We start from the raw sequence: 24547 nt of genomic DNA, 5'->3' as shown, positions 1-24547 counted from the left end.
TATGGATGGTGTTTTCACGTATGAAGAAATGACCAGAGGAGTATTGAAATATCTAGTTTTGAGTTTCCAATCAAATTCCTTCCACAACTGGCTATTTATTCCCTTGTGACAACCTTCACACATGTCCTCCCAGGTTTTGTCTTCAATTATTATATTTAATTCCAATTCCCATTTATCCTTAATGTACCATGTATTTTGAGAAACATCATCCAGTGCTTTATATAAATTAGAAACATGTTTTTTAGTTGGGAATTTTTTTTCTGCAATACCAATGAAATACACCTCAATTTCGTTTGGGGTTTTCCTAACCAGCTCTCTCTCTCTATGATCCATGATATAATGCCTTATTTGGAAATATCTAAATAAATCACTTGAAGGGAGTTTAAATTTCGTCTGGAGTTGAGCAAAGGATTTAAAAGTTGTTCCCTCAAATAACTGATTTATGGTTTTAAGACCCTTATCAGCCCAACGACTGAATCCAGTATCACTTATGGATGGAGAGAAATCAATGTTACCCACTATTGGCATTGCCCTTGAAACTGACCCTGGTCCCCACAGTGTTTTCCTAACTGCTTCCCACACCTTTAATGTATGCTTTATCCATTCATTTCCTATTTTAATTTTGTTTTTATCAATAGTTTTTTTATCAAGGAAGGGTAATGCTGACAGAGACACCCCTTTAATTGTGCTCTGTTCTATTCGGTTCCAACCTGTCTCTTCATCATTACCTATCCATGCGACAATTGCAGTCAGCTGAGCCGCCCAATAGTAATGCTTTAAATTGGGAAGGCCTAGGCCTCCCCTAATTTTTGGCAAAAGAAGTGTTTTGAGCCTTATCCTGGGCTTTTTATTTTGCCAAATAAATTTAGAAATCATTCGATCAAGTGCCTTAAAGGTGGAGATGGGTACTCTGACAGGGGATTTGATGTAATTTAATGCAACTATTTTGAACATTAACAGTTGCAGGGGTATATTACGCTCTCTCTCTCTCTCTCTCACACACACACACACACACACACACACACACACACACACACACACACACACACACACACACACACACGTTAAATAGATTAACTTTAAAATAAAAAACAGAACCAAAACAGAACACGCAAGGTTTTCCACGCTGTCACATATTTTAGATTTTGAAAATATAACATTTCATAAGCAAGCTATACAAATCGAGAAATAAATTACACATTAAGTGCTGTCTTGTTTTTTTAAGTGCTTTACTCTTCCTATGAAGAAGTAAAATTGTCCACTTAAAATACAAAGGCAAAAGGAGAAACCTAATGCATTTGTTCATGTGTTAGTACACACAGCAGTCATTTTGCAAGAATCAGGGGCCCTCATGGGGTGCATACTTAGTTTAGACTAGTCATTGGTCTAAACGCCTCCGCGATTGTCTGTAGGGGTATTTCTGATGCCAAAACTCCCCTCTTACCTTGTGGTGTGAGCCCAGCTTAGACCAAATATCAGTCATTAAATGGTTCATTTCATCACATCTTTCATTGATGTTAATTGCTCTTCATATTCAGATAGTGTCTTATTATGTATCAACTTCTACTGATTCCAAACAAAAGAAATCCAGAACAGTTGAACAGGATCACCCATGTTGTCTCAAGTGCTCATTGGAGTTGTGGTCCTCTGTGAACACTACACGTGTTCACTTCACGGGCACCAGCTAGTGAAAGGGTACAGCATACAGTGGACAGTCTTGAACCTGTACAGAGCACAGGAGAATTCAGGTACGGAATCTTTATTTGAGCAACTTCAACCCTAGCATCCCTGGGCGGAACAGTCACCAAAACGAACTGATTTGCAAGCTCACAATGTGTTGCTTTGCGACGCATTGTGAGCTTGTAGACCGCCTATTTTTGGGCTAAGATATTTGCAGTCCATGGCTATACTAAGTATTAGGGCCCATGGGAATACGGTCCTGTAAGTACAGGATTTAATGGTACACCAGCTTATTATGCTAATTATGAAAATTGCCCAACATATGCAAGTTAGCATCCAGCAGTTTCTAAATGCTGGGGACCCATACTCAACATTTCTAACATAAAACTTTAGGGTACTCGTAATGTCCGGGTTCACATTCTGGCAAGTGGACTATTTGTTGGAAGGGTGGGTGAGGACTAACCTGGACGGGTCTTCCTCTCTGGAGAATATCCCCTTAATTTCAATACTGTTCAGCTTGTTCTCAAACATCCCATAGCTCAATGTCACCTGCAGGGACAAATGGAAAACAAATAATATTCATAATAATCATCATAATAATCAGACCAAATCAGAATTTGCTGTCAAAATGAACTCTGTATCAGACCTGTGCTGCTACGTTGCTGGGGCTGATGAGCAGAAGGTTCTCCAGGTGAGAGTGGAACAGAGGACAATGGACCAGGGACACTCCCAGACGCTTCTCCACTATGAAGCCCACCGTGCAGTCGTCTGGAAGACGGATCGCTGCTGACGTCCGTTCAAACCGGGAACCACTACACACACACACACACACACACACACACACACACACACACACACACACACACACACACACACACACACACACACACACACACACACACACACACACACACACACACACACGCACGCATGCAAACAAATCCATCAATCTTTGTTTATTAGAGCACATTTGTATAACACATTTAAAACGATCAAAATTGACCAAAGTGCTGTATATAATAAAACATCAAATCAACATATGGTATGCACATTGTGCATGTGTAACCACATAGTAGTCACATCTTAGCACTTCTAATAACTAGTGTTGTAGTACTCGAGTCCTTGACTCGTCTCGAGTACGGTCTCGAGTACGGTACGGTCTTGACTCAGACTCGCCCCCCCTCGGACTTACTTGGTCTTGACTTTGACTCGCTTTAGGTAGACTACAACGCTACTAATAATAACCATGGTTATTGTCTTCTCACCTAGCCCAGGGATCCATCCTCTGTGCCAGACGTCTGCTCAGACAGAAGCCTGCTCCACCGGTAGCGAACCAGAAACGCACCTCTCTCTGAAAGACAACACGCACACAAACACACACACACACACACACACACACACACACACACACACACACACACACACACACACACACACACACACACACACACACACACACACACACACACACTAAACATTTGAACCACCTTCCTATTTAGCTGCACGACAAAGCCATGTCTCAAGTCATCCATGAAATCATGTGTTATACCGTCATGAATGTACAGTATTTGTGTTGTTACAGCCTTTTATCCTCAGCTGGAAGTAATTTGGACTCCACTCCACCATGTCATGGAGTAGACTAACAAATATAGAAATACTGTACACATACAACTTGGTGCTGGAGAATTTTTCCCTTATGTGCCAACATACTGTGCAAATATCATTTAAGAAATAAGGGTTAGGACATGTAGGACACTGTAAGGCACAGAGAATAGAATAGAAGTGTGCAGGTGAGGTTGACTGTAACAGAGAGGTCCTGTTACAGTCAGCTGCATACTTCTATTCTCAACCTATCACATACACATCTCACTAGCCTCGGTCCCAGGCTTACTTATCTGCGAAAAGAAAAGCCTGGTCACAACATAAGGCAGAGAAGCTATCGGCGGATGTATTTCCCCCGGATACGATATTTTCCCGGCCAACACTTGTTTCATTCGCGGAGAATGTAAATTGATTTGTAAAGCATCAACGTCATTTCCTTGGGCGATACTTCCGCCAAAATCCCGCAACTTCTGCCCAAAAACATTTACAGCGTAGGTCTTGCCCAGGGTGCGCTTAAACAGGTAAGTATGCATTGCTCAGAGTCATTTGTTTATTTGCTGTGTTGTCTCATGCTGTTGCTGACCTTAGGAATTGTTGCTCACCCTCCACCACCCCAGCTACCACCTGTTGTTTTCTGCTTTTGTGTAGGGATTTGGAGGGCCCCTATTTGGTGTAGGGGAGAATTAGTGTCGCCAAACCAAATAAATGTATTTCTCATTTTATATTCATGAAAAAATAATGAAATTCAATCAAGTTGGCATGACTGAACTGCTGAAGAGAAATTAAACCGAGGAGTGAGATGAGATGACAATACATTGGTTTGAATGTCGTGCAGTCACTGTTCATGACACAACTGATGATCGGGGGTTACGTTTTTATTGATTGATTGATTGATTGATTGATTGATTGATTGATTGATTGATTGATTGAATGAATGCTTATTAACAAGACCATTAACAGTACATGTAGTACAATCAAAGTTTGCTAAAAGGACAACACAAAAAGCCCCAGGGGCTTGTTTACATTGTGATCAATAGATCACAATGTAGATCACAATGATCAATAGATCACAATACGTGATGTTTGTTTTCGCCAATTCATTAGTTTGCCGTTTCAAGAGGATACGAGGATGTGTGAGGAAGCAAGGGTTGGTTGGAAAGAGGGAAGAGAGAGGCTTACTCTATCTCTTACTTAGATTATTCTGTCCTGAAAGAGATGGAGAAAAAGGTTAGAAGGAAAGGAAGGAAGGATCTTTTGAGGTTCCCCTTACCGTTTCATTTCCGTCCAGAAGCTCGTGGGCAGTGATGGGCCGGTCCAGGCTGGGTTTTCCCACATAGATATCTCCATTTGCAGGGAAGGCTGAGAGCAGTGAGAGCAGGGCCATAGGGTTCACATAGTTATCATCATCCACGTGACAGAGCCACCTGGTGGCCGGATGAGAACACGGGATTAAATACACTCTACAGGGGTTCCTGCACATGATACATACTAGTCCATAACCAAGGATACCACCACAACCAAACTATGTACAGACTTGGTTTTTGGATATCATAGAACAGCTGGTTGGTCTTACCTCTTGTCAGAGGCCATGAAGTGGTCGTACTCAGCTGACATTTTACAGGACAGAGCCTGCTGGCTGTGGTCTGACTGACAGCCTGTCACCACCATGTTATAACCTGGAGAGAGAGAGAGAGAGAGAGAGAGAGAGAGAGAGAGAGAGAGAGAGAGAGAGAGAGAGAGAGAGAGAGAGAGAATACACTTTTTATGATCACAATTGCAATTATATAAATGAATACATTATAACACAATGAATACTGAATGACACCCACTTCACTCTCACCCTCTCCTGCACACACATGGACACACTCACACAAATGTCACATTAGGTTCTGTATAACTATTAGATAATAACATAAATAAGCAAAGACAGACAGACAGGTGGTGAGAATGGGCAGCATCACATCTGACCCCCTGACCCTCAACACTGGAGCACCCCAGGGATGCGCGCTGAGCCCTCTCCTCTACTCTCTGTACACGTATGACTGCACAGCCACACATGACTCCAACACCATCACAAAGTACGCATACGACACGACAGTAATAGGCCAAATCGTCGACAACGACGACTCTGACTACAGAGACGAGATCAACCTCTCGCTCAACATCGACAAGACCAAGGAGCTGATTGTGGACTTCAGGAGGCCGCAGAGATATCATGCACCCATCCTCATCTATGGCGCTGCAGTGGAAAGGGTCAGTGAGTTCAAATTCCTCACATCTAAGAGGATCTCAAATGGGACGCACACACCACACATGTGAGGAAAAAGGCCCAACAGTGACTGTACTGGCTCTGACGCCTAAGAAGTTTGGAGTAGGACACCGCATCCTCAGGTTGTATTACAACAGCTCGGTTGAAGGTATCCTATCAGGCTGTGTTACGGCCTGGTATGGAAACTGTACCGCCCGAGAAAAGATCAGCCTACAGTGAATAGTGCGTATATATATACAGTATATTGTAACGTTTAGTACCCTGAGCTGGAATCGAACCCCGATCTCCAACTCAGTAGACCAGGCAAGCAACAAGCCACGCCACGTGCAGGGTTGTTACACTTATCACTATATATATATATATAATACCATATAAATATGTGAGACTGATCAATGAGCAATGCATCAAACAGGATGGCTGGCCTACCTCTGGATGAGACGTCCAGGTCGTCTGTGTCCGTGAAAATGAACGTCTGTAAGGAAATAAATAAGACAGGAGGAGTTAGGCAGGTTGGAATAGAAGGTTATGTTAGGGAGTTTCATTCAATTCTGTATATGCAACAGTGTGTTTACTTTTTAAACATCCTTCAGCACTCTGACAGTTTAGAGACAGTAGAGGATCTCTCAGAAGCACACACACGCACACGCACACACACACACACACACACACACACACACACACACACACACACACACACACACACACACACACACACACACACACACACACACACAATCTGATGAGAACAAGATGGGTCTCAATCACTGCTGACACACACAGACAGTCAAAATGCTCACTGTGATTGGAGGAGTACCACAGGTAAGTAAAAGTAGCTATAAATCTTTCAAAAAGATGTCAAACCTTTTCAAAAATAGCCGATCTGCAAGGAACACCTTGTGATCTTGTAGCTCAAGTAGGCTACATATTCCCATTTGGGGTAGTCTTAAAACTCACCTCTTCAGACTCTACCTCACCACTCGGGAGGCATACTTTGGTTAGACATAGCATTGGTTAGACATAGCATTGATTAGACATAGCATTGGACCGACTGGATTAAGGTTGGTGAGGGGTGCGTTAAGACGACCGGATTAAGGTTGGTGAGGGGTGCATTAAAACGACCGGATTAAGGTTGGTGATGTGAACTTTAATCAAAAGGGGTTTACTCAAGAATCAAATATACCCCTCCTGTCCTTGCATGTAGACCAAGAGGTTCAGTGGCTGGCTCCGGAAGAGCGACGGACACAGGTCATGGAGGCGCTGGCAAACCACCTGGACTCGCTGCAAGCTTCTCCACCGGCCAACAGGCATGTAATCAACTCTCTGCCACACATTACTATCCAGGATGCTTTGAAAGACTCCTCCTGTCTAATCTGCTGTAGTAAATACATTCAAGGGGGGCTGTACACACGTTTACCTTGTAGCCATGGTTTCCACAGACTGTGTCGCCTTTTGGCTTCAAAAGTCTGGCTCGTGTGTCACCGTGTCTTGACTCTGCCCAAGCGTCGTCTGCGCCCAGAACGAGAATTTTAGTTTAACTTAAGTATAAGTAATCTGCTAGTCTGTCTGTCCTGCTAAACAACTCGACCTTCTAAGGCGCCAGTCACGCTATTAAGACGAAATCGTTCCGGGGGAAACAGGGGGCAGAGCAGCAAGCAATTCATTTTCAATGGGAGTCACTGAGATTCACAAAACAGCTCTGCTCCATGGGGGGAGGAGGGCAGAACACACTCCATGGAGCAGAGCTGTTCTGTGAATCTCAGCGACTCCCATTGAAAATGAATTTCCCCCCTGGAACAGCGAGAACGATTTCGTCTTAATAGTGTGATTGGTGCCTTAGAGAGATGGCTTGTGTTTTTTTTGTTTTCCCAGGGGAAAACTAACGGTAATCAGAAATCAGTTACATTTTATAATATGGAAGTCAATTATTTTCATCAACACATCATGCTTTATGTATCAATTATTCACCATGTTGTAGGTGCAACCCTTATGGAAACCATCCATAGGTGAAGGCAAACAGGTGCTTCTTTCATGGATATTTTGTGGCTATCTTGATCTGCATGCCTTCTGGTTTTTATTCCAGCCAACTACATTGTGGCCTCCAGCCAAGTGCACTAGCACCCTGGCCTATATAATCCAGCATCCCCTGTCCCCCTGAGGGGACAGGGGATGCTGGATTATAAGAACTTTCCGCGCCTGCCCCCTGTGACATCATGTGGCAGGCTGGCAGCCACAGTGGTCATCCCTCACTTCACACGAGTATGATTCACAAAAGTGTGATACCTAACCAAACTCTGGCAGATGGGGCGGAGTTCACAGCTGGGATGGGTTAGGATTAGACAGGTCAGGTTTAGGGGTTATGTTTATGTAGAATTTTTTTTTAACCTTTTCCCATTGCTTCCTTGACAGATGATCACACACACGCACGCACACACGCACGCACGCACGCACGCACGCACGCACGCACGCACGCACGCACGCACGCACGCACGCACGCACGCACGCGAGCGCACATGCGCACAAGACATAGTAGCACAGTAGCTCAACAGACACGAATTGACAATCATAGGATTTGATGTAATTTAATGCAACTATTTTGAACATTAACAGTTGCAGGGGTATATTACGCTCTCTCTCTCTCTCTCTCTCACACACACACACACACACACACACACACACACACACACACACACACACACACACACACACACACACACACACACACACACACACGTTAAATAGATTAACTTTAAAATAAAAAACAGAACCAAAACAGAACACGCAAGGTTTTCCACGCTGTCACATATTTTAGATTTTGAAAATATAACATTTCATAAGCAAGCTATACAAATCGAGAAATAAATTACACATTAAGTGCTGTCTTGTTTTTTTAAGTGCTTTACTCTTCCTATGAAGAAGTAAAATTGTCCACTTAAAATACAAAGGCAAAAGGAGAAACCTAATGCATTTGTTCATGTGTTAGTACACACAGCAGTCATTTTGCAAGAATCAGGGGCCCTCATGGGGTGCATACTTAGTTTAGACTAGTCATTGGTCTAAACGCCTCCGCGATTGTCTGTAGGGGTATTTCTGATGCCAAAACTCCCCTCTTACCTTGTGGTGTGAGCCCAGCTTAGACCAAATATCAGTCATTAAATGGTTCATTTCATCACATCTTTCATTGATGTTAATTGCTCTTCATATTCAGATAGTGTCTTATTATGTATCAACTTCTACTGATTCCAAACAAAAGAAAACAGTTGAACAGGATCACCCATGTTGTCTCAAGTGCTCATTGGAGTTGTGGTCCTCTGTGAACACTACACGTGTTCACTTCACGGGCACCAGCTAGTGAAAGGGTACAGCATACAGTGGACAGTCTTGAACCTGTACAGAGCACAGGAGAATTCAGGTACGGAATCTTTATTTGAGCAACTTCAACCCTAGCATCCCTGGGCGGAACCAAAACGAACTGATTTGCAAGCTCACAATGTGTTGCATTGCGACGCATTGTGAGCTTGTAGACCGCCTATTTTTGGGCTAAGATATTTGCAGTCCATGGCTATACTAAGTATTAGGGCCCATGGGAATACGGTCCTGTAAGTACAGGATTTAATGGTACACCAGCTTATTATGCTAATTATGAAAATTGCCCAACATATGCAAGTTAGCATCGAGCAGTTTCTAAATGCTGGGGACCCATACTCAACATTTCTAACATAAAACTTTAGGGTACTCATAATGTCCGGGTTCACATTCTGGCAAGTGGACTATTTGTTGGAAGGGTGGGTGAGGACTAACCTGGACGGGTCTTCCTCTCTGGAGAATATCCCCTTAATTTCAATACTGTTCAGCTTGTTCTCAAACATCCCATAGCTCAATGTCACCTGCAGGGACAAATGGAAAACAAATAATATTCATAATAATCATCATAATAATCAGACCAAATCAGAATTTGCTGTCAAAATGAACTCTGTATCAGACCTGTGCTGCTACGTTGCTGGGGCTGATGAGCAGAAGGTTCTCCAGGTGAGAGTGGAACAGAGGACAATGGACCAGGGACACTCCCAGACGCTTCTCCACTATGAAGCCCACCGTGCAGTCGTCTGGAAGACGGATCGCTGCTGACGTCCGTTCAAACCGGGAACCACTACACACACACACACACACACACACACACACACACACACACACACACACACACACACACACACACACACACACACGCACGCATGCAAACAAATCCATCAATCTTTGTTTATTAGAGCACATTTGTATAACACATTTAAAACGATCAAAATTGACCAAAGTGCTGTATATAATAAAACATCAAATCAACATATGGTATGCACATTGTGCATGTGTAACCACATAGTAGTCACATGTTAGCACTTCTAATAACTAGTGTTGTAGTACTCGAGTCCTTGACTCGTCTCGAGTACGGTCTCGAGTACGGTACGGTCTTGACTCAGACTCGCCCCCCCTCGGACTTACTTGGTCTTGACTTTGACTCGCTTTAGGTAGACTACAACGCTACTAATAATAACCATGGTTATTGTCTTCTCACCTAGCCCAGGGATCCATCCTCTGTGCCAGACGTCTGCTCAGACAGAAGCCTGCTCCACCGGTAGCGAACCAGAAACGCACCTCTCTCTGAAAGACAACACGCACACAAACACACACACACACACACACACACACACACACACACACACACACACACACTAAACATTTGAACCACCTTCCTATTTAGCTGCACGACAAAGCCATGTCTCAAGTCATCCATGAAATCATGTGTTATACCGTCATGAATGTACAGTATTTGTGTTGTTACAGCCTTTTATCCTCAGCTAGAAGTAATTTGGACTCCACTCCACCATTTCATGGAGTAGACTAACAAATATAGAAATACTGTACACATACAACTTGGTTCTGGATAATTTTTCCCTTATGTGCCAACATACTGTGCAAATATCATTTAAGAAATAAGGGTTAGGACATGTAGGACACTGTAAGGCACAGAGAATAGAATAGAAGTGTGCAGGTGAGGTTGACTGTAACAGAGAGGTCCTGTTACAGTCAGCTGCATACTTCTATTCTCAACCTATCACATACACATCTCACTAGCCTCGGTCCCAGGCTTACTTATCTGCGAAAAGAAAAGCCTGGTCACAACATAAGGCAGAGAAGCTATCGGCGGATGTATTTCCCCCGGATACGATATTTTCCCGGCCAACACTTGTTTCATTCGCGGAGAATGTAAACTTCTGCCCAAAAACATTTACAGCGTAGGTCTTGCCCAGGGTGCGCTTAAACAGGTAAGTATGCATTGCTCAGAGTCATTTGTTTATTTGCTGTGTTGTCTCATGCTGTTGCTGACCTTAGGAATAGTTGCTTACCCTCCACCACCCCAGCTACCACCTGTTGTTTTCTGCTTTTGTGTAGGGATTTGGAGGGCCCCTATTTGGTGTAGGGGAGAATTAGTGTCGCCAAACCAAATAAATGTATTTCTCATTTTATATTCATGAAAAAATAATGAAATTCAATCAAGTTGGCATGACTGAACTGCTGAAGAGAAATTAAACCGAGGAGTGAGATGAGATGACAATACATTGGTTTGAATGTCGTGCAGTCACTGTTCATGACACAACTGATGATCGGGGGTTACGTTTTTATTGATTGATTGATTGATTGATTGATTGATTGATTGAATTAATGCTTATTAACAAGACCATTAACGGTACATGTAGTACAATCAAAGTTTGCTAAAAGGACAACACAAAAAGCCCCAGGGGCTTGTTTACATTGTGATCAATAGATCACAATGTAGATCACAATGATCAATAGATCACAATACGTGATGTTTGTTTTCGCCAATTCATTAGTTTGCCGTTTCAAGAGGATACGAGGATGTGTGAGGAAGCAAGGGTTGGTTGGAAAGAGGGAAGAGAGAGGCTTACTCTATCTCTTACTTAGATTATTCTGTCCTGAAAGAGATGGAGAAAAAGGTTAGAAGGAAAGGAAGGAAGGATCTTTTGAGGTTCCCCTTACCGTTTCATTTCCGTCCAGAAGCTCGTGGGCAGTGATGGGCCGGTCCAGGCTGGGTTTTCCCACATAGATATCTCCATTTGCAGGGAAGGCTGAGAGCAGTGAGAGCAGGGCCATAGGGTTCACATAGTTATCATCATCCACGTGACAGAGCCACCTGGTGGCCGGATGAGAACACGGGATTAAATACACTCTACAGGGGTTCCTGCACATGATACATACTAGTCCATAACCAAGGATACCACCACAACCAAACTATGTACAGACTTGGTTTTTGGATATCATAGAACAGCTGGTTGGTCTTACCTCTTGTCAGAGGCCATGAAGTGGTCGTACTCAGCTGACATTTTACAGGACAGAGCCTGCTGGCTGTGGTCTGACTGACAGCCTGTCACCACCATGTTATAACCTGGAGAGAGAGAGAGAGAGAGAGAGAGAGAGAGAGAGAGAGAGAGAGAGAGAGAGAGAGAGAGAGAGAGAGAGAGAGAGAGAGAATACACTTTTTATGATCACAATTGCAATTATATAAATGAATACATTATAACACAATGAATACTGAATGACACCCACTTCACTCTCACCCTCTCCTGCACACACATGGACACACTCACACAAATGTCACATTAGGTTCTGTATAACTATTAGATAATAACATAAATAAGCAAAGACAGACAGACAGGTGGTGAGAATGGGCAGCATCACATCTGACCCCCTGACCCTCAACACTGGAGCACCCCAGGGATGCGCGCTGAGCCCTCTCCTCTACTCTCTGTACACGTATGACTGCACAGCCACACATGACTCCAACACCATCACAAAGTACGCATACGACACGACAGTAATAGGCCAAATCGTCGACAACGACGACTCTGACTACAGAGACGAGATCAACCTCTCGCTCAACATCGACAAGACCAAGGAGCTGATTGTGGACTTCAGGAGGCCGCAGAGATATCATGCACCCATCCTCATCTATGGCGCTGCAGTGGAAAGGGTCAGTGAGTTCAAATTCCTCACATCTAAGAGGATCTCAAATGGGACGCACACACCACACATGTGAGGAAAAAGGCCCAACAGTGACTGTACTGGCTCTGACGCCTAAGAAGTTTGGAGTAGGACACCGCATCCTCAGGTTGTATTACAACAGCTCGGTTGAAGGTATCCTATCAGGCTGTGTTACGGCCTGGTATGGAAACTGTACCGCCCGAGAAAAGATCAGCCTACAGTGAATAGTGCGTATATATATATACAGTATATTGTAACGTTTAGTACCCTGAGCTGGAATCGAACCCCGATCTCCAACTCAGTAGACCAGGCAAGCAACAAGCCACGCCACGTGCAGGGTTGTTACACTTATCACTATATATATATATATAATACCATATAAATATGTGAGACTGATCAATGAGCAATGCATCAAACAGGATGGCTGGCCTACCTCTGGATGAGACGTCCAGGTCGTCTGTGTCCGTGAAAATGAACGTCTGTAAGGAAATAAATAAGACAGGAGGAGTTAGGCAGGTTGGAATAGAAGGTTATGTTAGGGAGTTTCATTCAATTCTGTATATGCAACAGTGTGTTTACTTTTTAAACATCCTTCAGCACTCTGACAGTGAAGAGACAGTAGAGGATCTCTCAGAAGCACACACACGCACACGCACACACACACACACACACACACACACACACACACACACACACACACACACACACACACACACACAATCTGATGAGAACAAGATGGGTCTCAATCACTGCTGACACACACAGACAGTCAAAATGCTCACTGTGATTGGAGCCTGGAGGAGTACCACAGGTAAGTAAAAGTAGCTATAAATCTTTCAAAAAGATGTCAAACCTTTTCAAAAATAGCCGATCTGCAAGGAACACCTTGTGATCTTGTAGCTCAAGTAGGCTACATATTCCCATTTGGGGTAGTCTTAAAACTCACCTCTTCAGACTCTACCTCACCACTCGGGAGGCATACTTTGGTTAGACATAGCATTGGTTAGACATAGCATTGATTAGACATAGCATTGGACCGACTGGATTAAGGTTGGTGAGGGGTGCGTTAAGACGACCGGATTAAGGTTGGTGAGGGGTGCATTAAAACGACCGGATTAAGGTTGGTGAGGGGTGCATTAAAACGACCGGATTAAGGTTGGTGAGGGGTGCGTTAAGGGTTGGGAGAGGGCTAAGGTTAGGTTTAGGTGTGCTGCCCCGTGGGAGGTTATGGTTAGGGATTTGAGATATCGGACCAATGGTATGTCTTTACCTATTTTTGATAGAGGGGGACACTAAAAATCAGGACAGACAGAGAGTAAAGAATCTCAGACCAAGGGGTAGTCTACTACTGACCCCTACTGACAACACTTTGATACAACAGTCCCTGACTGGGACTCTAATAAGACCCAAACCACACCAGCTGCAACTCCTTGCAACTACGCAACTCCTTGCAACAAGACAAACCACATGAGCTGCTCAGAGATGGACAGATAGATGCATGGCTTCTATGTGGATCTCTGCCGTCATGGTGATGATGTCATAGTGATGATGTCTTAGTGATGATGTCATAGTGTAGGCAAATCGACCAAAAATCGACGGCCTGCGCAAATCTGCATTTCCAGACTTGCACGGCAACAGTTTATGTTGTGTGTGATGTCAGACCTCAGCTCCTGGTCAGCCTACATAACATGTGAATTGTTTTTAGACTTTCACTGCATCTCAAGGAGTTTTCTGAGGCTCAGCGCAAGTGAGTGAAGAGGAAGAGAGTGAAGAGGAAGAGATTCATATAGATAACCCCAACAGAGTAACCTAGAGCTCTCATTCTCATCACAGTCCATTTATAGCTGCATTTGATGATGGAAGGAAGGAGTGAGGCACAATATTTCCAGACTCAGGTATCCTGTTCAGAATTTCCATTTGCCTGTACCTCCACCTTCCTCCATGAACCCATGGAGAGGAGCCACAATAACCTCTACTGCCAAACACCAAGGAATGAACAGATCCCTTCAGCAGCCGGTCAGCAAATAAACTGCTCTGTAACCAGCCAGAAACAAAGAGACACAGATGAACCAAAATCTAACAGTCATCAACGGTTTACCAAACCTTTTGCTCTGACGGGAGAAGTAAAGACAAATCAGCCAAGTTACACAGGAAAGAAAATACACATCTGTAAACAGTGTGACAAGAGTTTTAGTAGGTTAAGTCATCTGCGGTCACACCAGCGTATCCACACTGGAGAAAAACCATACCACTGTAAGCAGTGTGACAAGAGTTTCAGTCAGTCAAGTGATCTGAAGAAACACCAGCGTATCCACACTGGAGAAAAACCTTACCACTGTAAACAGTGTGACAAGAGATTCACTGAGTCAGGTAATCTGAAGCAACACCAGCGTCTCCACACTGGAGAAAAACCTTACTACTGTAAACAGTGTGACAAGAGTTTCAGTCAGTTAGGTCATCTGAAAGCACACCTGCATCTCCACACTAGAGAAACCATACCACTGTAAACAGTGTGACAAGAGTTTCAGTCAGGTATTTAGTCTTAAAACACACTTGCGTCTCCACACTGGAGAAAAACCATACCACTGTCAACAGTGTGACAAGAGTTTCAATCGGTCATGTCACCTGCAGGCACATCTGCATCTCCACACTGGAGAAAAACCATACCACTGTAAACAGTGTGACAAGAGTTCAAGTTCAATGACCCGAAGAGACACCAGTGTATCCAGACTTGAGAAAAAGATTTCCAGCCTTTGTAATTGTGTTTAAGATGATTGATTTCTGAGTGGTTACAGCTGATTTATTCAACATTCAAGAAACCTTTTGAATGTCTACTATTTTAGTGTAGGCCAACTGTAGTCCTGCTCTTAACCCAATCACTGCCGTGAATGAATTAATTACTTAATTGATTGATTAATTATTTTTTATTTTTTCAAAGAAGATTTTAACACTAGATGCTAGCTGGGAGGATGTGGTTCTCTTCTGTCATCCGGGGGAGAAAGATTAACTGTGAACTTCTGTTCTTATCAGCAGTTGGATAGCTTGTTTTCACCAAAAACGCAATCTAGGAAAATAAATAAGAGTTGAGTTGGTATTTTTATAAATCCTATAACATTAGACCAGAAGGGCTGGATATTCTTTTTTTTTCCCGGATGTATTCTTCGGGAGTCATAGCCAGGATCAGATAGCTGCTAGACTGATTGATCTCCAGCAGGTGTCATCAATGTGTCCTTGTCTGTGGAAAATTTTTGATTTTCTGTTTTACAGATAAATGTTATTATTTTGATCAGAAGACCCAATTACTGCATGTCAAGTCTCCAGGTTTTCCTCAGAATATGATTTACTACAACACAATGGCACATTATGAGTGCACTAGTACTTGTGGATCTCAAACATTTTATTTGCCAGGACCCCGATAACTCAGCGTGTACAAATGGAACCACATTTTACACTCAGTGTTACAGACCTATTCAGGGCTACCTCTTTGTGTTTCTTATTAGTGATAATACTCATTTTGTATGTCTGGGGCAAAAAAATGACAAAGATGTCCACCGCAAGCCAACATGGTGATGACCCCTGATGACAGAGATTTCGCCTTGTACCCTGTATGAGTTAAATAAACCCCCCAATGCATAGGCAGAATCTGTTTACTTACATTCTTGTGTATGTGCTAAAAGAGTGACTTTGACACCTGTTTCACTGTGCAAAGTAATTGCAGAGTAAAACATCAATGGAGCAACTATCTTCAATAGTTGCTCCATTGCTCCATTGATGTTTTACATCATGGCAAGGTACCCAAACCAAAGCCTCTACCAAAGTGTAATTTTGCATTTAGACCAGAATATACAAGTATTCCTATATACAGTATATAGGAATACATAATACATCTAAACTTAAATAGCATTTAAGCTGCTGCCACCCTGTGCTATGCATGATTTACCTTACCATACTTTAATGTCACTCAGGCCTGTATAAGATACACAAAACCAATTTCAGCCATCATTTATCAGCATTTACGGGAGTTCTGTTACTTGAGGCTAGTGTGCTTGGAGAGGATACAAAATCCCTAGCAGCTTCAGTAAAGGTCCACTTATCTGCCTGCGTGAAGTGGGTAGATGCTCCTCATTGGTTGTGTGTGTGTGTTTAGCCTCTACTCCCTCCTGTTGTGACTGACTGACATTGTCACGAGTTCCTACTCCTAGTCTAGTCTTCTTTGTCTTGTCTTTTCTCTGTTTCTCTTTCTGTGGCCTTCTCCCCGGGCCAGTGTAATAACTGGAACTGGATTTATGTGTGTCCAAAACGTACTCTAAATAAATTGTTCTTGTAAGTGAGGACAGTGTGCACTGCAGGATTCCTTCATTCTCCCTGTTCCCTAGTTTTTCCATGAATCCAGTATTAGTGAAACAGTAGCAGTGATTATGTGATCACGTACGTAGTATCAGCGTAAAGGTTCAGACTGTTCTACAATCTGCTCTGAAACTTCCTGTTCTCTGATCAGTTTCCGTTTTGGTATTGTTGCTCCACGGCTGCAACTTCCTCCTGGGCCCCAACAGCCTGTCTACTCACACACACACACACATCCTGTGTGTGTGTGTGTGTGTGTGTGTGTGTGTGTGTGCGTGTGTGTGTGTGTGTGTGTGTGTGTGTGTGTGTGCGCGTGTGTGTGTGTGTGTGTGTATGTGTGTGTGTGTGTGTGTGTGTGTGTGTGTGTGTGTGTGTGTGTGTGTGTGTGTGTGTGTGTGTGTGTGTGCGTGCGTGCGTGCGTGCGTGCGTGCGTGTTAAAATAAACTTGCTAAAAAGCAATGTATTTAATGCACTACATTACATTACATTTTCCCCCCTTGTTTTCTTTTTTTTTTTTTACCATAAAGGGTAATGGTTTCACATCTTTAAAAGAGGAACTATTCTTTCGCTTCAACACAGAATGACTGTCTGTTACTATACAGGATGTGATATAAAACACAAAGGTCATTTATGACCTAGAGAGGTGCTAATAGCTCCTGTCATTACAGCAGTTATCCAAGACTTCTGGGGCTCCTCATGGGGCTCCTCATGGGGCTCCTCATGGGGCTCCTCATGGGGCTGGTAAGTCATTTCCAAAGCTATAAAACAAGCCTAATCTGCACATGATGCACTCATGTGAGGTCAAGGCACACTCAAAAACAGCAAAAAGCAAAGTTCTTTGTTTACCCAGGGTAAGTGGACTAAGCTCGAGATGCTTGTTTACAGCCACGCCCTGCTCATAGAACATTTTATGGTTGGGGTTCAATGCCTTGCTCAAGGGCAAGTGTTTGTCCACAAAAACTCTAACCCAGCCCTCAAATTATTTATGAAAACAGCTAACACTCAGTTAACAGTTTTGATTTAACAGATGGTTATCTAAGACTTAGATAACCATCTGTTAGATTCTAAGTGACTAAAACACAGATTTTGATTCAGGTCATGTTGAATACACAGAATACACAGAGTAAAGCATCCCTATGGTGAACCCAATGTTTTTTATCCACATGTTTATACTGTATAGAGCAGGCCTATTACTAATCAGCCTTCACTCATGCCACCATGCCACGTCAAATATAGAGATGGATTTACTTTGGAAGGTGGTACTTTGTTAGTATAGCATGTAGGGAATCAGTTTTGACAAGCCTCATAGAAGATAAGCCTGGGGTTATATTGGCAAGGCTCTCAGAGCACAAGTAGCAGCTCTCAGAGCACAAATGGGGTAGTGAAAATTAGAGGGCACATTCTGCTTTAAGTGTGAACATCCTGCCTATACCTCTATATTTGTTTAAGCTATGGTATAAGAATAGTATTTGGTCTAAAACAATATAGAATGATATAGAAATGTAAACACCTATTTCAAATAACTCTGAATTTGAAATCAGCTTTAAAATCAGCTGAGTGGACACATCATTTGCTGCTGCCAAGTGGCAAGACATTTTTTCGTATAATATGCTATTATCCAGTAGCCTATATTTATAATGGTTCTCAAAGTGGGGTTCCAGGGACTGCAGGATTCCTTGAGGGGGTTCTAAATGGACAAGTGAATTCTGTGTCACTCTCTGACTCTGAAAAATGTAACCAAATTAATGGACCCATACTATATAGCCGTAGCCCGTAGGCCTGCCCTAGCTCTGGTCCATAGCTAACGGCACTAGAGCTATGGACCAGAGCTAGGCCTGCAGCCCTATTCATTTGGTTCCATTTACAGTCAGAGTTAAGGGAGGTAAATTAAAACATGCCATTACAACTTGTGTAAACCGAGCTTTTGAGACAGACAACATAACGGTTTAAAATGCACGAGTTGGAACCGTTTTCGATATGAATAATGACTGACATAAATGAATGAAAATTAGGCCGCAAAGCCATGCATGCCCTGCCCTGCATGGGGCACTTTGACTACCTCATTACAGTAAACGGAGAGACACTCACGTGCGTCTTGGTTCTTGAGATCCAAGTGTCCAGGAGGAGTGCCAGGCGCGTCCTGTGAAATCTTCCTGTTGTTTTCACCGCAATGAAGATGTCAGTCAACTTCAACGTTGATGATGGAGTTACATTGTGTGCTTTTTCAGAAGTCCTGTTTCTCGTGAATATTTCCTTGTGTAGGCCTACTTCATACGCCTCTTGGATGGAGCGTTGCACCAAATTGGGTGACGGCTTGTGAAGTGCGTCGATTTTGTTTACGCCGTGAGCAGCGCGTAATTGAAAATCAACATAAAGGATAAAGCAAAATGCTAAAATAAAAACGGGGATCGTCTGAAGTATTCTTCTTTTGCGCATGATAAAACGTTAGAAAGTATTTCCATTTACATCAAACACAGACTGTTGTGAATGCCAATTTGACCCAGTCATGTTCTTACTAATCAACTTACTAATTGCTTTTGATCTGATTTCGCAGACCTTCCACCGTCACTGTCTTTATGACATCAAGTCATCAACAGTGTCTTTATAGTCTTTATGCATTACGCATTCAATTCCCCCCTCAAGCTCAGAGTCAGATGTAAGGCTAAACGTCTAGGTCAAGTGCTCTGTTAACTCCTTTCCAGTTGTTGTCATTGTTGTATGTCATCTGAGAATGTGTGGCTCATCTTCATCTCCCTAAAATCCTTACCAGTCTTCTATTTCGCGTTGTTATGGGTTGTTATGGGCTCCAATCCAATGAACGGGCCCCACAGGTCCGTCACATTGACACATATGAGTTTCGGAGGAGCGGAATGGTTCTCACTTGTTCACTAGCAGAGGCTGCAAACCAAACCTCAACAATCACTCCGCCTTCTTCCTTCCTCTTTAAACGACACTTAACCTGCGATTAAAGCCGAAGTGTTAAACAGGGACCGTTTGGCGCTTTCTGATATGTTTTATTTGTCGAAAAGAGGCAGAAGAAATTTACATAAAAGTTGTGTGATTGATTGTCAATACAAGCAGCTGGAAAACATTTAATTTACTCACTACACTATAGCCTATAATTTATAACATTTTGAGGTGTCTACTTTATTTGAATAGACTATATTATTGTATGCTACTTTTAAAAGGAAAAGTATAGGATTTTTACTTTTAACATTTATAAAACTCTTTTGAAAATAACAGATCTACAAGCTCACAACAGGTCAACAGCATCACATCACAGTCGTTGTGAGCTTGTAGATCTGCTATTTTCAAATAGTCAAAGTTTAAATAGGGCTGAAGTGGTAAATGTTTTGTAATAATAATTCAAATCGACATAGTAATTAGTAACTGAAGTTGTCAAATAATTGGAGTTCCTCAGTGTTAATTTAACTGAGAGTGTCCTGTTTGGTTCAATTTGTACATTTAATATGAGTTAAATTAACATTGCATTTGCTGTGTATACCACCAGGGGTCATTGGGAACTCCAAACAGGACACAAGGGTGTCTCCAAAGAGTGGAAGTGTTTATACACTGTATGCTCTATTGAATTTTCTGGTGTATTCAAAAAGTTGATCTCTAAACTAAACTCACGACAACGCATCATGACGCGAGCGAATTGACAAATCTTATTAGGGGTGTCCCTATAGCAGCTAGCACAAAATCCTTTCAAATAGCCAGCCAATACATTTGTGGGTCCTTGAGATGAAAATGTTTGAGAACCAATGCTGATAGACAAATTGAATATTTCTAAGCACTATGCATACCAGTGCTCCCATACTGCAATTTATGTTCTCTATCCTCCAGTCTCCAGAGACTGTTACAAGAAAGAAAGAGCTTGATACAATTAATTCACCTCAGACCCTCTTCACCACCTTTGTTTATTTGTCCTTTCTCAGCGTTCTCACCTTACATACTTCCATCCCTTGCTCCATCCCTTGCTCCCCCCCCCCCCCCCCCCCTCTCTCTCTTTCTCTCTCTCTCTCTGTCCCACTGACCACCTGCCTTCTACTTTCTGCTTCCCCCCTTTCAACCCCTCCCCGGCATAATCCGCCCCACATAGTCCCCCAGGTAAACCAGAGATGCCCGGGGCACACCCTGGCTAGGAAAGGCCCAGGATCGCCTTACGGCCTAGCTGAAAAGGGCCCTTTTAAGTACAGCAAGTACATTGCAACCCCACTTTGAACAAAGGGCCAGGCGAGTCGAGGGACCAGACCCCCTTTCAGGGCTTTGTCTGTGTGCCTCCTAGGCAGGCAATAAATTGGACGGGACCCAATTGCTGCATGGATTGGAGCTACAGTAGGCCTATATAGAGATACTGGAAATAGTGAATTCATTCATCGAAAACGTCTTATTATCCATGTTGAAAAATTTATATCGAATTGAAAAAATATATCCAGTTGTTTTGACTCATAACTTATTTTTTAATAACAGAATCATAACATATCTTTTATGTAAGAATAGGTATCACATTAGCTGTTTCAAACAACATCCAATAGATGTTAGGACACATGATGGATATGTTCCATTTTAGCCATTTGGGTCCACATCAGACATTAGTCAGTGGAAATCTTTATGAATTAGGTTATCCTGAGTTTCACATGACCATTAATAAGAGATTATGCTTAATGTTTCTTCAAGTATGTTTTATATACCACTTACAAGATGGAATCATTCTGGGGTATTCTGGTGTTTTACATTTTCTAATTCTCAACCTTTTTAATTTCAGCCACAGATACGACTTGTACATTTTAAACAGTGTGCAACCATTTCATTCCAATTTCCATGTGTACACTCTCAGAGTTACAGACCCATAAGGGTCCATTTGGTTCCTAACTATCAATAATTTAGCTGGGGCTCCCGTGGAACCTCCTTATGACCCTGCACGATTGAGAATCAATGTTATACTGGGAAAAGGGAGTGCTCAGTCAAATGGCTCTAATGAGATAATGTGGGAGAACTGTTCACATACTGTACGTCATTTCAAAACAAAATAGAGGGTGGCAATAAAAATTACACCTTATCAGTAACACTTGCATCCCATGTCTATGATGGTTTATAAACATACTTAGAATGCATAGTAATCTACTTATGATGCTGTGTAATAATAATGTGCTATATGTTAAACGATTTATATTGCGATAACCACTAACTACTAACTGACACATTATGAAGAATTTTGTAATAAGGTCAAGTATAAATGCATTATAAAAGGCTTATAACTGTATAATTACAGACAGTTATAAGCGCTCATAATGCAATCCTATAACACATCAATAGAAGTAAGAAAACACATGTATCTCATGTCACATGTACTATACTGTAGATGGATGGCGTGGCATGGATTGATGATCTCTGCACAGATCAAAAATCACATTAATCATTATAAAGGTGGAGAGAATTAATTCAATTTGAGGTTAAATGCGAATGCAGGGACACCAAATAACACCCCTGGAGGCTGGAACTGCATGGGGGTTAAGTGTTTATGGCTATAAGGTTAAGTGTCTTGCTCACTGCTCAGGAACACTTCGACACAGATGGTGGAGTCGCGGGTCAAACTGGTGACCTCACCAGACAACCTCACTCAGCTATACAGCCACCCCATGTAGGCCTACTAGTGCACTGTTTCCCAAACACTACAGGGTCGGGACTCCAAACCCATTGTGAGTCATGGACCAATTTTTATTGTATGCATTGCATTGTGTGTGTGTGTGTGTGTGTGTGTGTGTGTGTGTGTGTGTGTGTGTGTGTGTGTGTGTGTGTGTGTGTGTGTGTGTGTGTGTGTGTGTGTGTGTGTGTGTGTGTGAGAGACATATAGCCTAAAATCTATGGTCCCTGGTGGATAAGTCTTTTAAAAAGACTCTCCCAGTGGCTCATGTATCTTCATAGCTAAGAGTGCGAGGGAGTCATTAGATCAAAACAGATTTCATTTTCTATTTCAGCCAAACATTTTTTATGTTTTAATGATCTCCTGCATACAATGCTGACTGGAACACTCTTTTTTTACTTCAGCGTAATGAAAAATTTCCTTGATTGTGCATGTGTAATATCCCTCTTGCAATGTAAATCTAATTATGTAGGCTATAGCCTATAGTCCAGGTGTGTATGACCGGGTATAAACCTTACCTCTGTATAGGCTAACATCTGCAAACTGTTAATAAAGTATTCAATCAATAAAAAATATATAGTACCTAACTGTTTAAGTGGTTAAATGTCTTAAAATGCACACAAACAAAGAAATCCTTAATTTACACTGATTTTAGTGCTGCTGTCAAACAAGTCTATGAAATGTATGGGAAAAGTTTAATCTGCATTCTGCAACACAATGTTATACAATATGTAGGCTAGTGTGGGGGTCCCTTCAGGGTCCATGGCCTGAAAAGCGTTGAAGTCTAAGGCTGAGCTCACACCTTTAATGCAATTCTGGTGCTCGTTGGGTGCTCGTTGGGTAGTGTCATGGCCGCCCAATGTATTTCCAATGGAGGTCACATGGTTTGACCCAACATTGTGTTGTGTGAGGGGGAGGGGCGCACGACTGCACCCCTCCCCCTCACACAACACAATGTTGGGTCAAACCATGTGACCTCCATTGGAAATGCATTGGGCCGCTGGGCGGCCATGACACAACACCCAACGAGCACAGAGAATTGCATGAAAGGTGTGAGCTCAGCCTTAGACCCCTGGCCTAGTCGCTTTTGAGGACATGTACCGCATTTAATGGTAGATGGCGCTATTGTACTAAATTTGGATCCAATGATTTAATTTGTGTGCGTGTGTGTGTGTGTGTGTGTGTGTGTGTGCGTGCGTGTGTGCGTGCGTGCGTGCGTGCGTGCGTGTGTGTGTGTGTGTGTGTGTGTGTGTGTGTGTGTGTGTGTGTGTGTGCGTGTGCGTGCGTGATAATAATAATAAGGCTACACTTAAAATATTACTTGGGTGACTATTTCATCTTTTTTACTTAGTTTTATGGTTGACTCTATGTTTTCGTTTCCAAACAACTGTTGCTCGCGCGTCATCTGTGTAGACCCTACGTAAGGCATTGTATCTACTCATTCTACCGTCTACTGTACGTGCCAGGAGTAGGCTACGAATGATTCTGCTCGGCGATTCTGGGCTGGGCGTCGGTGTCAAAGAACACAACACGTACACGTAGCCTACCTCACCATGTCCGGTGTAACTGTGTGTGCCTTCAAAATACTAATAAGTAAATAAGTAATAACATTACATTTTGGAACAACAAACAAAACAAACTAAGAAAAGCCTAGGCACTCTGCGTAAAATTGCCAGTCCGTTTACAAAGGTCACACATCATCACCTATTAGTATCATCACAGATAAACAAAGCATTTGCATTGTATATTTTAATTGTATTGCCAAGTCACTCACTTTAAGTCGGATAACATATAACAGAAGGAAGAGCCTATTCAATCAATCAGGGTCGGGTCGGGACAAAACGGTATTTACGGTAACCACGTCCTTATAATTTTATTTTGAAATGTATTGGTCGGAAGTTATATTGTCATTCCCGATAACTTGACAGTAGCATGGTGGATGACAAATAGGAAAG

The 24547-nt window shown here is 42.6% G+C and overlaps 2 protein-coding genes across 2 annotated transcripts; both read right to left on the bottom strand.

Annotated features, from left to right (window-relative positions):
* Positions 1-1027: 1027 nt before the first annotated feature.
* Positions 1028-6041, bottom strand: LOC306921682 (beta-1,3-N-acetylglucosaminyltransferase manic fringe-like). Its single transcript, XM_079498928.1, has 7 exons — positions 5978-6041; positions 4856-4958; positions 4553-4706; positions 2946-3031; positions 2327-2492; positions 2144-2229; positions 1028-1723 (listed from the first exon to the last, which is right to left on the bottom strand). The coding sequence occupies exons 2-7, from the start codon at positions 4948-4950 to the stop codon at positions 1672-1674; spliced, it is 639 nt and encodes a 212-aa protein (XP_079355054.1). The 5' UTR covers positions 4951-4958; positions 5978-6041; the 3' UTR covers positions 1028-1671.
* A 2181-nt stretch (positions 6042-8222) lies between these two features.
* On the bottom strand, positions 8223-19779 carry LOC306921546 (beta-1,3-N-acetylglucosaminyltransferase manic fringe-like). The gene is made up of 8 exons (XM_079498716.1): positions 19034-19779; positions 13035-13080; positions 11903-12005; positions 11600-11753; positions 10116-10201; positions 9533-9698; positions 9350-9435; positions 8223-8935 (listed from the first exon to the last, which is right to left on the bottom strand). Exons 1-8 carry the CDS (start codon positions 19379-19381, stop codon positions 8884-8886), a joined length of 1041 nt encoding a protein of 346 aa, XP_079354842.1. The 5' UTR covers positions 19382-19779; the 3' UTR covers positions 8223-8883.
* Between the last annotated feature and the right edge of the window lie 4768 nt (positions 19780-24547).

Source organism: Electrona antarctica (assembly GCF_951216825.1).
Source record: "Electrona antarctica genome assembly, chromosome: 4".
NCBI lineage: Eukaryota > Metazoa > Chordata > Actinopteri > Myctophiformes > Myctophidae > Electrona > Electrona antarctica.
This window is presented reverse-complemented; position numbering and strand designations above follow the sequence as displayed.